The sequence below is a fragment of the Dama dama genome, chromosome X (genome assembly GCF_033118175.1).
Source record: "Dama dama isolate Ldn47 chromosome X, ASM3311817v1, whole genome shotgun sequence".
In the NCBI taxonomy this organism is placed as follows: Eukaryota; Metazoa; Chordata; class Mammalia; order Artiodactyla; family Cervidae; genus Dama; species Dama dama.
The window spans coordinates 27,896,397-27,912,413 of NC_083714.1; the positions used below are offsets into that span (position 1 = coordinate 27,896,397).

Sequence of the window (16,017 nt, forward strand, 5' to 3'; positions counted from 1 at the left end):
ATTTAGGTGGTAGCAAAGAAAAAATGTCTTCTCTAGCACCTTAAAATGTTTAATCTACTATCTTGACAGCTTGAATATGATAATCAGTATTTCATTTTTACTAATAAGTGACAATGGAAAGCTTTTAAAGTAAGTGTTCATATTAAACTCACCACCATGAAAAGCATTAGAACCTAAGTATTTTGTTGAGAAATGCTTTCTTGGCTGTAAACGCATTATCAGTTCTTTGCCACTAATTTCCCTTCAATTCATTCTTAGAGAATAGGTTTCAGGGGGAATTGAGAAGGCTTTGAAGGTGCCTGCACATAGTTCTGGTGACATAGTGTCTTCAATACAAAAGAACTTTGACCAATCTTGTGCTAAGTAACTTGATTGAAGAGGTATAAAGTTTTATAAAAATCAGTTTCTGACAATGATATTGAAAACTGTTTTTAGTTTAAAATTTTATTTGAGTGTAACAGCATCAAATTCCAAGTCCACAACCTATTATGATATGTATGCTTTATCCCTGCAGTTTTAAAAAAACCCACCTTTTCATGACTTTTTTCCATACGTTTTCTATAACTTAGCACTCCTCAATTCTGACTTTTACATTCTGGCCCATTACACTCATACTTCTCATAGGTACCAGTTTTTTCTTTTCAATCCAAATCATCTACTTCATCTAGTTTCACTTGGATAAGCTATTTCCAATCAGAAGGAAATATTCTAGTAAGTAGTCTTGGTGTTTTCCACTGAACTCTGAGAATTTATAATGAGAGTTGAGAAATAGCATTTCTTCAATTGTGGCCTTTTGACCACCTACATCAGGAGGATCACCTGAAGTACTTAAAATGCAGATACCTGAGCTTCACACCAGATTTATTGAATCTATCTCTGAGGATATTAGTCATGCTCAGTTGCTCAGTGGGGTCCAACTCAGCAGCCCCAACTACTGTAGCCCGCTAGGCTCCTCTGCTCATGAAATTTTCCAGGCAAGAACACTGGAGTGGGTTGCCATTTTCTACTCCAGGAGATCTTCCTGACCCGGGATAGAACCCGCATCTCTTGTGTCTCCTGCATTGGCAGGAGGATTCTTTACCTCTAGCACCACTTGGGAAGCCTCCATCTCTGAGGATGCAGCCCAGTAATCTACATTCTAACAAATACCTCAAGTGACCCTGCAGGCGAAAACTGAATTAAAGCATTGAGAACCAGTGCTTCAAAGAGCAAACTTCAATGGTTAGAGGAATTCTAATCTAGACTTGGAATTCTGCCTTGGGCAGAAGAAAAGCAAGAGGAAAAAACGTGGCATCTAGTCCATTTAGGGGATCCTTAGGAAACTGAGAATGAATCCAGTGGCCGTGTGGATCGCTATCCTATTGACAGAGGAGATTATTCTTCTGACATCCATATGAACACATGAGATTCCTTTTTGCGAGTTTATGATGGTCGGTTCTCTGATCCCTGTGCTAGAAAACTGAACTGGATAAGAACTGACACATGGCATTTGCTGAAAACTGGACTGGCAGGAATGTAACGTTTGACAATAAGCTAACCACTTTTTAACTCATTAAAACATTAGTTATTTTCAGAAAATCATTCCTTTACTTAAAAGATCATTACAAAAAGGCACTAAGAGTCTTATTTCTTTTCATTCAGAGATGGAACAATTATCATCTTTTTTCTTGTTTTGCTTTCTTTTACCAAAAAGAAGTGGCCATCCTTAAATCTACATTTGGATTTTCCCTGCCCTGCATGGTTAATAGGAGGCTATAGATGAAAATTTCAAAGGTAAACATACTTGAATTTAATTTCATACCAGGTCCTATTGACAACTTCATGGAAGCAGCCTTGTGGGAATGTAGCTACTGGAGAGAGAAAATGTTTAATAAAATTTGCTATCAAAATAAATAAAAATCCCTCTGTCTTATTGACTTATCTAAGAATTGTCCCGAGGCCCGTAATGCTGCATAGAGTTTAACACCTGCAATGCAAATGAGAAGAGAAGGCAATGGAGGAGGTTTTGGTATCAAAGAGATATTGGGATAGCCTAGGGACTCCAGAAGAGGATGGCTACAGCAGAAACACATAAATAACTAGTGATGAAAAAGGGTGTGCTTTTCTATTTACAATGGCCTCCAGGAAGTTTGTCTTCTATCTTTTAAATCTGACTCCAGGATCACTTCCTAGACACCAGTTCATTAGAGTTCAGAATTATTTTAAAGTTCTTATGCTTAAAACCCTGTTCTTATGCTAGAGCCTTTGGATCTGCATCTGCGCTGATGATGGGTTTTGCTTCCGGCAGGTTTTCTCATGGGAGAAACAAAATCTAATGAATAATCCTATGGAATGAGCATGTTCTAAAGAGCAGGGGTTTGGAATCAGAGATATTGAGGGTCTCTAATATCAATTTTGCCACTTGCTGGCTGTGGGACGTCTTTACTCACCCCAAGTCTCTGATTTCTTATTTGTAATATAAGTACCACTATACCTATGCTAGGCTTGTGATGAGAATCAAACAAGATAGCTGAATGTAGAGTGCTTGGGGCAGAATGGCACTCCATTAATGATATATATAATCATGTTATTGAGCTGGTTGGTGGAGACTTTGGCTTATTCATAACTTTGTCTATAAAACTAGAAAATAACATATAATAATACAGGTTAGTTGCTCACCTATATTAGTCACTCAAAAAAACGGTTATTATGCTGTTTTGATCCCTATGAGCAGACCAAATATAGTTAAGATCAATCCAACTGATTATAATATTATCACTTAATAGACAAAGGAACAAACATGTTATCCTCTTTTAACAATTACAAAAACATAAAAATAATGGGGAGAATTTAGAGTAAATAATTTATATACCTTTGACATTTTGGCAAATTTGCTTGAATTCTCTTTAAGTGAAATTGTAGGAGAAATAAGAAACACACTTGTGTAAGCAAGAAGCAAATATGTTGTTTTATATGAAACTAAGCTTAATCTCTGGATAATAGGAAATTATATCTCAAAGGTTAGGTTCTTTGGGAAAGGAATTAAGGGACATGAAAAAAACTCCAAGCGTGTTTCTGGGTCTATTGATTTTTGAAAGGTTAATAGCTTGGTTAGTGTTTTAACTTGAACTTAGGGGTAAGGATAACAGGAAGAGAGAAAATCCTCTTCACAAATGTTTTAAGTCTTTTAATTGCTCTGATTTCTTAGGAGAAACTCAACCTCTCATATCTGATTAGTTTGCAAAACTGAGTCTTGGTGGACAAATATGAAAGATGCAACTGTTGAATTTGCCCCCACTGAATCTCTGAGAAGCAAAACAGTGTCATGACTTAAAATATATATATATATATTCTAATTTAACAAACACTTTGTCTTTTGAAGATGTAAGATCAGTGGAGCTTTTCTCTAAGGGGAAAAATCATTGGTGCATTTTTATTGCCTTTCTGATTACTTTAGAGGCAAGTTTTTGATAATCTGTGGCTGGAATACCATTTTCTACTGACAAAAGGTCTTCAGCATCAAGTAAAAATAGAATATAATTGTTATAAAGAGCAGATGGTATATCTATTAACAATCAACACAATTTCCTAAACACATGGTAGAACAGGTTAACTAAAGGATAAAGTGGTAAGAGTTGTATAGAAAACTGACAGCTGTAAAATATTTTCCCATCTTTTAAAAGACACGTGTTTCAGGAGAATTCACACAGTAAAATACTGTGTCTATGAGTTGTATACTCTTAGGGCTCTAAATTTGCTAAAGAGCTCAGCTTTATTCATACAAAGGGTTATGGCAAATGAATTGACTCCCCAAAATGACAAAAGTGAGCTGTCTCTGATTAACTAGGGTGAAAATGAGTAACAGTGTGTGTAGACATTGTACTGAAAAGAACATTCTTTAATAGGCTCTGAGCACAGTGAACGAGTCATTGTGATGATTTTTAAACTAAACAGTTTTAAAGAAAGAACTCTGAATGACCCAAGTTATTATCCTTAAGACTCTTCTGTATGCTTAGGTTGTATTTTGCAATCTTAATGTTTCCAGAATCAGTTGTTCTAAAGAACTGGATTGATGCCAGTTTTTCCATTTCAAAAAGGTATTTATTTGCTTTTTCTTTTTTAATAGAACTTGAATTAACAGGGCTTCTCTTGCTTATTTCCTTTCTTCATGAAGTTTTTCATCTACGTAGTCTCAGTAATAGTGTAATCCAGGGTATTATTCCTGTTGAAAACATATAAAAAGGAGCATGGCAGGTATCCTAAAATAGCCGCAAATAATGGAACATTTTAAAAATCTTAATCGGCATTTAAACAACATTACTGACAACAGCAATATAAACCTGTCTCACTGTGATGTATCCTGAGTAATGACTTTAAGACAGAATGAGCAATAAGCTTCAATAACATCTGTATCGCTTTCATCACTGTGTCTTTCTGGAGTTATGCTGTCGATTCAAAATCATAGCCAAGGCAGCTTACCAATTGCTGTAGTTAACACAAATACTTGTTCCATCTTTTTTCCATCATTGTAAAATGCCAGATACCAAGGCCCTTGGTCCATATATTCTATGAAACCTGTTTCCTGCAGTGAGGTTAAGATTAGGTTCCGAGGAGAATGCTGGGTATCATCAGAGCTCTTGGAGTCCTGTTTGACCAGTTGTTTTCCATCCATTAGCTTTACAAAATCAAACTGGAACAAATGCAAACATAGATATGAGCCATGACTTTTACCTCTAGACTGATTAACATCTCTCACATCAACTATGATACTTCATACTTCTTTGCTCTGGAGGTGGGCAGAGTGGGAAAAGAGGTAATTCATTCTTAAGTATATCTAAACCCCAAAGCATATTATTAATTCTGAAAACAAAATAACCCTCCATGATATTTATAAATGTTACCAACCTTTCAGTTTTAGAGTATTAAAAATTATTGTTTAAAAATAATAAAGCAAGATATAGAAGAATTATTTGGTATTATGCAAGAGAATCTAGATATTTTACAAAAAGTATCTGATAGAAGATACTTGAAAATAGACATTCCCCTTGAAATGTTACCATGATCATCATTACAAATTAAAAACAGTTTTCTAGTTTGTAAAACTAATAAATGAATAGTCAAAACATTCAACATAATGCACTACTTTTGTGGTAACACAATGAAATATTCAAAGACCTTGTCCTCTTCTCTTTTATCCCTAATCAGCAGACAAGAACATGGTACATGTATCCCAAGCCCCGGATGGTTACAATTCCTTATGCTACTTCTTAGATGGAGCAGGGCCTCAAATGGGTTCGTGTAGGAAGAGATAAGGGAAAGAAATTAAGGGAAATGAAGTGGCAAAGGCTTCTAGAAGGGTCTTGTAAACCACAGAGGTTTTACCTATTTAAGTTTTTCTTAACAATAATAAGGAACATGTTTTACCTACAAGACAAAACATGCCTTTTTGACTCATTTCTCTCTTGGTTTGCATTCCTTTATTGGGACAAGAGGTCAGGAATGTATGGAACCAGTGGAGGTGTGGGCACCAAGACTGAAAAAGAGAAGGGTCTGGGAAGGCTCATGACCATCCTGTTCCAGGAAGCAGAACTTCAGCTGAAAGAATATTTTCTTAAACTTCCTTTTTTGAATCTGTTTTGCTAAATTCTAGTTGTTATTGCTCAATAGCATCTTTTTTTTTATTTCATTCCCTTGACTCTGATTATTCTGGATATTTGCTGATTACAAAATTGTCTGCCGTCACCTTTGACTCCCACATACTTTGAAAGTCACAAACCCTGAACTATTCATCCCACCACTCTCTGAAAGGGTCAAGAAATATCTAAAATATCAAATACCTGAGTGTGTGTAGGTGGAATGTTTCTTCTGCCATAAATCCCCAGCAGTGAGTCCTTGGCTAAAGAAATATTGAATTTCAGATATATAGGATGGTGGATAGTAATCTGAAAACGCCAGAATAAGCCAGGTGGAATGGTCTGCATGACCTGTGCACCAATGTCAACTTCTCCAGTGTCTATTGCCCGTCCCTTCTGAAACACTGGTTTTAAAAATAAAGAAAATTATTCATAATATTAGTCAGTTGATAAAACAATGGGTTTAAAATTTTCAAGAACATGTATATCAAATCAGACTTACTCAGCTCTTCCTTCCTCTTCAACCCCACCCATCTTGTAAAACCTTACCCAAATTAACTATCTCCAAGGAGTCTTTCCTAATCAACCACTGTATTAGTCTCTCCTTTCTCTTAAGTACTATTGCACTTATTTCCATCATTTGAGTCATTTTAACCATTATTTACTGAACTTTGTCTTGGTAGCTGTAGGAGATACAGCTATAAGTGAAAGTTACTCAGTCGTGTCCGACTCTTTGCGACCCCATTGACTATACAGTACATGGAATTCTGCAGGCCAGGATACTGGCGTGGGTAGCTGTTCCCTTCTCCAGGGGATCTTCCCAACCCTGGAATTGAACCGGGGTCTCCTGCATTACAGGCGGATTCTTTACCAGCTGAGCTCCCAGGGAAGCCCGAGGAGATATCTCCTTTACGATGGGCTTCCCTGGTGGCTCAGATGGTAAAGGAGATACAAAGATAAGTAAAATGCTGCTCTCAAGGAACTTTGAATATAAGAGAGAAAAGTAGGGCAAATATGCAAATAGCCACATTGTAAAGGAAAATACTTGCATTGGGTACAAAAAGTGAGGAAAGGTATTTGACCAGAGGATACTCATCATTCCTGGCTGTCTGAACCTCCTCTATATTCTTTTATTTTCTTCTTAGCACTTATCACCACTTAATATAAGGTGTTTTACTTATTTCCTGTTTATCACCTGTTTTTACCTGATAGAATATAAGGTCCATGAGGCTGTGGCTGTGTTTGTTTATTGCTTTATCCCCAGTAACCAGAAGAATGTAGTTCTGTGATCAGTACATATTTATTCAATGAATAAACAAATGAGTGAATCAGAAAAGCATATTTATGGGAAGTGGTACTCAAGATGAGCCTTAAAGGATGGAAAGGATTTCAACAGAGCTGTGGGGAAGAATTTTCCATGTGAAAGGAACAGCTTGAACAAAAACAAAGAGAGACTCTATAAAGCTAAGGTGCAGGGTATGTGTATGTAGATAGAAGCAGCTGAAAGTAGGGTTAGAGGGAAAGGATGGAAGGCAAAGTGTATCTGATAAGGCATTAATATCAAATATATATAAATAACTCACACAACTCAATAACAAAAATGCAAATAATCCAATTTTTAAAAATGGACAAAGGACTTGAATATATATATTTTCCAAAGAAGACATATTAATGACCAGTAGGTATATGAAAGATGTTTAACATCACTAATCACTGGGGAAATGCAAATCAAAATCACAATGACAACTAGTACAGCCACTATGGAGAAGAGTGTGGAGATTCCTTAAAAAACTGGAAATAGAACTGCCATATGACCCAGCAATCCCACTCCTGGGTATACGCACCAAGGAAACTAGATATGAAAGAGACATGTGCACCCCAGTGTTCATCACAGCACTGTTTATAATAGCCAGGACATGGAAGCAACCTAGATGCCCATCAGCAGACGAATGGATAAGGAAGCTATGGTACATATACACTATGGAGTATTACTCAGCCATTAAAAAGAATTCATTTGAATCAGTCCTAATGAGATGGATGAAACTGGAGCCCATTATACAGAGTGAAGTAAGCCAGAAAGATAAAGACCAATACAGTATACTAATGCATATATATGGAATTTAGAAAGATGGTAATGATAACCCAATACGCAAAACAGAAAAAGAGACACAGATGTACAAAACAGACTTTGGGATTCTGTGGGAGAAGGCGAGGGTGGGATGTTCTGAGAGAACAGCATTGAAACAAGTATATTATCAAGGGTGAAACAGATCACCAGCCCAGGTTGGATGCATGAGACAAGTGCTCAGGGCTGGTGCACTGGGAAAACCCAGAGGGATGGGATGGGGAGGGAGGCAGGAGAGGGGATCAGGATGGGGAACACATGTAAATCCATGGCTGATTCATGTCAATGTATGGCAAAAATCACTACAATATTGTAAAGTAATTAGCCTCCAACTAATAAATGAAAATAAATGAAAAAAAATCACAATGAGATATTACCTCACTCCTATTAGGCTGGATATTATAAAAAAGACAAGAGATAAATGTTGGTGAGGATGTACTTGTACACTGTTGGTGGGAATGCAAAATGAAAGTGAAAGTGAAAGTTGCTTAGTCATGTCTGACTCTTTGTGACCCCCATGGACTGTATAGAATTCTCCAGGCCAGAATACTGGAGTAGGTAGCCTTTTCCTTCTCCAGGGGATCTTCCCAACTCAGATTTTGAACCCAGGTCTCCCTCATTGCAGGTGGATTATTTACCAGCTGAGCCACAAGGGAAGCCAAAAACAGAACTACTATATGGTACAGTGTTGCTACTCCTGGGTATATATCCAAAGAAATTGAAATCAGGATCCCACATTCATTGCTGCATTATTCACAATAGTCAAGATATGGAAACAATCTGAATGTCCTTCAGTGGATAAATGGATAAAGAAGATGAATCTGAAGGGCACTGTGCTTAGTGAAATAAGGCAGACAGACAAAAGTTGATTTCACACAAACAAGAATAGAATGGTGTTTGCCAGGGCTGGAGGGAGGGGAAAATGGGGCGATATAGGTCAAAGGATACAAATTTTCACTTATAAAAAGTTTTGAGGCTCTAATATACAGCATAGTGAATATAGTTAATGATATGGTAATATATACTTGAAAATTGCTATGAGTAAATATCAAGCATTTTCAACCACAGACATACACACACATACATGAGCTGACACGTGTTAACAATGTGAGGTGATCAATGTTTTCATTATCTTGATCTTGGTAACCATTCTACAATATATATGTATATCAAGTCATCATGATGTATACTTTAAATATATATGATCATATTTGTCAATTATGCCACAATTAGGTTAAAAAAAATCATATATTATCCGGGAAGTGTAAAGCTGGATTATCCTAAGGAATGGTACAAATATCAATTAACTTCAGATTACTATAAATTCAAAAATTTTATTGTAATTTTAATCATAAATACTAAAAGATAAAAATTTCTTTTTTGAACTAGCATAGAGAAAATAGTGCTGAGATAAAAATAATTTATTCTAAATGAAGACAAGAAAGGGAAGACTGACTAGATGGGTCAATTAGAAAGCATGAGGAAGGTGGAAGATAAATTTCATATATCTATATCTTTACCATCTGAGCCACCAGGGAAGCCCCATATATCTGTGTGTGTGTGTTTATTAGTTGCTCAGTCATGCCCGACTCTTTGCAACCACATGGACTATAGCTTGCCAGGCTCCTCTGTCCATGGGATTCTCCAGGCAAAAAAACTGGAGTGAGTTGCCATTTTCTTCTCCCATATATCTATATCTATCATTAAAACTAAGGTGTCATGAACTAGAAATTTGTGTTAAACAGTAAGAACCACCAGTCTGAATGAAGAAGAAAAATCTAATTATATGTTTCTTATAAAAAATATATCTAAACTATAAAGAATATCATTATTATGCATAATAATTATAATAATTATTTATAACAAAACAAATTATTATATATTATTATATATACAAATTATAATATATAAACAAATTATTATATAATAATTACTATAATAATTGTTATTTATAACAATGCCAAAGAATGCTCAAACTATCGCACAATTGCACCCATCTCACACGCCAGCAAAGTAATGCTCAAAATTCTCCAAGCCAGGCTTCAACAGTATGTGAACTGTGAACCTCCAGATGTTCAAGCTGGATTTAGAAAAGGCAGAGGATCCAGAGATCAAATTACCGACATCCACTAGAATATCGAAAAAGCAAGAGTTCCAGGAAAACATCTATTTCTGCTTTACTGACTATGCCAAAGCCTTTGACTGTGTGGATCACAACAAACTGGAAAATTCTTAAAGAGATGGGAATACCAGACCACCTTACTTGCCTCTTCAGAAATCTGTATGCAGGTCGAGAAGCATAGAAATGTACATGGAACAATGGACTGGTTCCAAATTGGGAAAGGAATAAGTCAAGGCTGTATATCATCACCCTACTTATTTAACTTATATGCAGAGTACATCATGCAAAATGCCGGGCTGCATAGCTGGGATCAAGATTGCAGGGAGAAATATTAATAACCTCAGATATGCAGATGACACCACCCTATGGCAGAAAGTGAAGAACTAAAGAGCCTCTTGATGAAAGTGAAAGAGGAGAGTGAAAAAGTTGGCTTAAAACTCAACATTCAGAAAACTAAGATCATGACATCTGGTCCCATCACTTCATGGCAAATAGATGGGTAAACAGTGGAAACAGTGGCTGACTTTATTTTGTGGGGCTCCAAAATCACTGCAGATGGTGACTGCAGCCACGAAATTAAAAGACGCTTGCTCCTTGGAAGAAAAGTTATGACCAATCTAGACAGCATATTAAAAAGCAGAGACATTACCTTGCCAACGAAGGTCTGTCTAGTCAAAGCTATGGTTTTTCCAGTAGTCATGTATGGATGTGAGAGTTGGACTATAAAGAAAGCTGAGTGCCGAAGAATTGATGCTTTTGAACTGTGGTGTCGGAGAAGACTCTTAAGAGTTCCTTGGACAGCAAGGAGATCAAACCAGTCCATCCTAAAGGGAGTCAGTCTTGAATATTCATTCGAAGGACTGATGTTGAAGCTGAAACTCCAATACTTTGGCCACTTGATGTGAAGAACTGACTCATTTGAAAAGGCCCTGATGCTGGGAAAGATTGAAGACAGGAGGAGAAGGGAACGAAAGAGGATGAGATGTTGGATGGCATCACTGACTCAATGGACATGCTGCTGCTGCTGCTGAGTCACTTCAGTCGTGAGTTTGGGTAAACTCCGGGAGTTGGTGATGGACAGGGAGGCCTGGCGTCCTGCAGTCCATGGGGTCACAAAGAGTCGGACACGACTGAGTGACTGAACTGAACTTGAACTGAACTGATAACAGTAAAACAAATTATTTCCCCAGGCAGAAAAGTTGCTTTCACTGTGGTGGCCCAGGTTCAATCCCTGGTCAGAGAACTTAGATCTTTTGAGTTCCCAAGTAATGCTCATGTTTCTTGGTCCTCAGCCCACACACTGAGATGCAAGGTTCTAAGAACCCTGGGAACCTAGGTGTGAGGGATGCAGGAGGAGGGAGTCAAAACTTTAAGTTTGAGTAACTTAGTAGCAAAAACAGGAAACCTATAAAGAGCTGGTTAGTGTGAGAGAATGTTAGTGTATTAGGTATTTATTATTTGTTGTCATATTTTCTAATTATTTCTGATGTGCTGGCTTCATATAAGTTTCTCTGGGATTCTTTGTTATGTGGTGGTGGGAAGGGAAGCAGAGTGGCAAGAATTGAGTTGGCCTTGGTTTTGAGCAAGGAGGATTACATCTCAGGAGGGCAAGCTCAATTTGCCCTTATTTCACACTGCCTTTACATTTTTCAGCCATCAACTCCTTTTCCACACTAAACACAGTTTAAAAACACACATGGTCTCTGTCCTTTGTGTTCACCAGCTATAAAATTAACAGCCCATTAAGAAACACACCTGCAGTGGCTTTATTCAGAGGCCAATGCCTTGCAGCTTTTAACTCCCTGAAATACCTCCATTATTGCTTTTTGTGTTAAGGCCAAGAGTAATAACTATTTTAAGAATGTTCACTGTTAACTGTTAATAATAGATTTCAAATGCAATTTCGAACATAATTATGTATTACAGGACACATAATTTTGTCAAATTGACATTTATAATAAAATATGCCCTTTGAGATCATAAATGACCAACTGAGGACCTTATTTTTCAGTGGAAGTTATTTTTTCCACGTGAGACAGAAGTTTGGTCCATAAAGGGTTGATTATACATTTAACTCTCAAGGTCCTGGAGCAGACAGATCTCTTCAGTGAGCGGTACTCAACAAACTGTGTTTATGTGGACACTTCAAGTCTCAACTTAATGTTCAGTTTATCCAACTGCTAGCCTCATTAGGGGCTTTTATCACTGGTTAAAATGCATCATTTGGTCATGCAAACAATATTATAAATATAAGACAATTTAAAATGTTTTAGGTTCAGCATGTAGTATTTTAAAGGTGCTGAAAATGGTCTCCAATGAATGCAGATGTTGTCATTTTTAAAAACTCAGGAGAAAACTGGCTGATGGACATTAACCTTTTTTTTATTTATTTTTATTAGTTGGAGGCTAATTACTTTACAATATTGTAGTGGTTTTTGCCATACATTGACATGAATCAGCCATGGATTTACATGTGTTCCCCATCCCAATCCCCCCTCCCGCCTCCCTCCCCATCCCAATAACCTTTTTTTTTGACATTAACCTTTATATATGAGCCTTACCGAATGCTATACTATCTCTCTCTTTTCCATTTTATAGCATCATATATTGCATAAGGCCACTTTAATGTTATTCACTAAATCAGAAGGAACTTGTGAAGTTGTGTTGTTGGAGTTTCCTGGTTTTGAGAATTACTAAATATACAAAGCATATATACATGTCATCTATAAAATGATTTTAAAAGAAGATGGTCTTACCCTTTGAGAACTGGTATCACAGTTAAGACAAGGTAGTTAAAGAGACAGGGTAACAAGAATGAACATGTGAACTATAATTTAAATAAAAATAGCAAGCAAGTTATTTTGCTGTGATTTGGTATTAGAAAAATTCTCACAGCCTGCAGATACAAAATTTCTCAGCCCCTAACCTTTTAGAGCTTAGCACATTAGAAAGGAAGGTATCTCCCTGTTAGCAATTTACTTCACTAAATAGATCGCTCCATTTTCACTTCTCTCAAAACTAGTTATGGATTACAATGTAGTGATTATTTGTTAACTTATCATTTCATTAGTTTTCTTAATGTAGTTCAAAGGGGGAAACCAAAGAGAAGGAAATTACATGCATAAAAACAATATATAATGTGATTTCATGATGAAATTCTGCATCAATATAGGTAAGTGGAATACTTTCGGACAAACTTAACATTGACTCTGATTCTTCATTTGCAAATCGTCAGTGGCAGAGTTAAAATATAGCACTAGGGCACAGATTTTGTAATATTCATACTTTAATTGTCATTTAACCACTTATTTTACTGAAGTATATCAGAAGGCCCAAGAAGATCATATTCTCCAATAACAAATGCTTCCTGCACAAATCCAAGGAGAAGGGCAGAGAGCCACGGATTATATCAAACTGTGAAGTACAGTAGTTATCACAGTCTCACCAATATCCACCAATTTAGTTTGAGCTAAACACTCTCTTTATAGGTTGCAACACAGGCATCAACTGCTGAGTAGGAAAAAAGCAATGGCAGACGGGCCAGGTTGAAGGATGGCAAACTGGTGGTGCAGAGGAAAAGGTTAATCTACCTGTAAGATAAATACAGATGGCAGAACTGGTGACAGACATCATGTGTAGTGGTTCTATTGACTAAACCAAAGTTTCATTGAGACACATACCTGAATATTAATAATATGATTATAATAGTGTTGTTCTTATAAGATAGGTTGTTCCTTGGAAGAAAAACTATGACAAACCTAGACAGCATATTAAAAAGCAGAGATATTACATTGCCAGCAAAAGTCCATCTAGTCAGAGCTATGGTTTTTCTAGTAGTCATATACAGATGTGAAAGTTGGACCATAAAGAAAGTTGAGGGTCAAAGAATTGATGCTTTTGAACTGCGGTGTTGGAGAAGACTCTTGAGAGTCCCTTGGACAGGAAGGTGATCAAACCAGTCAATCCTAGAGGAAATGAGTCCTGAATATTCATTGGAAGGACTGATGCTGAAGCTCCAACACTTTGGCCACCTGATGCGAAGAACTGACTCATTGGAAAAGACCCTGATGCTGGGAAAGATGGAAGCAGGAAGAGAAGGGGACGGCAGAGGATGAGATGGTTGGATGGTATCACTGAGTTAACGGACATGAGTTTGAGTAAACACCAGGAGTTGGTGATGGACAGGGAAGCCTGGCATGCTGCAGTCCATGGGGTCGCAAAGAGTCAGACACGACTGAGACTGAACTGAACTGAACTGAAAAATCTATATTCTGGACATATAAATGTGTTTATTTTTTCTAATTAATATAACTAGACTGCATTCAATGATCCTGTGCAAAACTCAGTGGGGCATTCCTAGAAGACACTGATGCATGGTTATTTACAAGATTCCATTACTGGGTCCTTGTGTAAAAAGGACTAGGTTAAAGGCTGTGGTTGTGCCCATAATAGCAATCTTACAGTCTTTTAAAGACATTTGCAAATTTCATAAAAAGTACCTAAGCTAAAAATGTACCACTTTAATGGAAGGGAATGTTGTCCAATGATATAAAAAAGAAATAAGTCTTAAGGTCCTGGTTCCTCTTCATTTTATCCTATAGCATGTTCCAAACCATTAAAAGACACAATCAAATGGCTTTGGTACAGTCTTTCACCTGAATTAGTCCTAGTGTGTGTCTCATGATTTAAGTACCATCTTCTCCGTGTTCTTTCAAATATAATAATTATTTCACAGTAACAACTCATTGGAAATTTAGAATATCTGTCCTTGGAGCAAAATGGATTCATTCCCAGTGATCAAAAGGTGTTCAGAGATGAAAAGGAGACAGTGAAAAACCTATCCTGTCCATCTATGTGGCTTTGTATGATAATCCTTATATGAATCATTCAAGAAAAACACGTATTCAACTCTCACTTTCTTGATAGTGTATTACACATGCCTTTCATATTGTTACACCCAGTAGTAGGCAAGAGAAAGAAAAGGAAGAATGAACTTTGGATGTAGTAGGCGCTTGGTAATCACTATTTCAATAAATTAATAAAATAAAATAGTAATCTTGATAATTTATTTAGTACTGTTGATCATTTACTTTGACATTTCAGTACAAGGTTTGGTGGGAGGAAGAACTGAAATCATCCACACACATAGATCTTTGGGAATTAACTGTGAATAAAATATGCTCAGAAATGAAATCTCTTTGTTTTACTGACACTGATAATACATAGCTGATTGTGTAGAAAAGTCCATTAACTAATTTTAAATGCAGGTTCAGTTGCTCAGTCATGTCTAACTCTTTGTGACCCCATGGACTGTAGCCCACCCGACTCCTCCATCCATGGGATTTTCCAGGAAAGAATACTGGGGTGTGTTGCCATTTCCTCCTCTAGGGGATCTTCCTGACCCAGGGATTGAATCCTTCTCTCTGTGTCTCTTGCCTTGGCAGGTGAATTCTTTACCACTGAGCCACCGGGGAAGCCTACTCTTGCACTTGAGAAATACACTACGGTGTAAGTGTTAACAGTTATGCCCATACACTGACAGACTTCAGATTCCAGGACAGTAGCTTATTGACTATTGCATACATCTTCTCAGACAGCAATAACATGGCATTATTAAGATTGTACCATTAATTAAAGGGTGAATTTTGAATTGTATTTAGACTCTATGATCTATTTTTGAACATATATCAGTATTATTCATAACAGCCAAAAAAGGTGAAATCCATAAAGATTCATCAACTAGTGAATGGATAAACAAATATGTTATATTCATACAATGAAATATTATTCAGCCATAAAAAGGAGCTAAGTATTGGTATATGCTACAACATGGACAACCTTGAAAACCTTATGTTAAGTGAAAGAAGCCAGAAAGAAAAGTCTACACATTTTGACTGCATTTATATGAAATGTACAAAACAGGCAAATCTATAGAGACAGAAAGTACATTAGTGGTAGCCAGGGGCTGGGGGGAGCTGGGAATAGGAAGTGACTGCCAGTGCCTATGAAGTATATTTTTGGCATGATGAAAATATTCTAGAATTAAATTGTAGTGATGGCTACCCAACTCTAAATATACTAAGAATTGCTGAGCTGTAGACATAAAATCAGTGAATTCAGTTCAGTTCAGTTCAGTCGCTCAGTCATGTCAGACTCTT

General features: G+C 36.8%; 1 protein-coding gene across 1 annotated transcript in view; it reads right to left on the bottom strand.

Annotated features, from left to right (window-relative positions):
- Positions 1 to 16,017, bottom strand: part of TENM1 (teneurin transmembrane protein 1) — an 887,850-nt gene that overhangs the window by 274,194 nt on the left and 597,639 nt on the right. Inside the window, exons 10-11 of the mRNA XM_061137497.1 lie at positions 5,817 to 6,016; positions 4,459 to 4,669 (exon numbers count right to left, since the gene is read on the bottom strand). Of these exons, the coding sequence (XP_060993480.1) occupies positions 4,459 to 4,669; positions 5,817 to 6,016 (411 nt within the window). The remainder of the gene's footprint in view (positions 1 to 4,458; positions 4,670 to 5,816; positions 6,017 to 16,017) is intronic.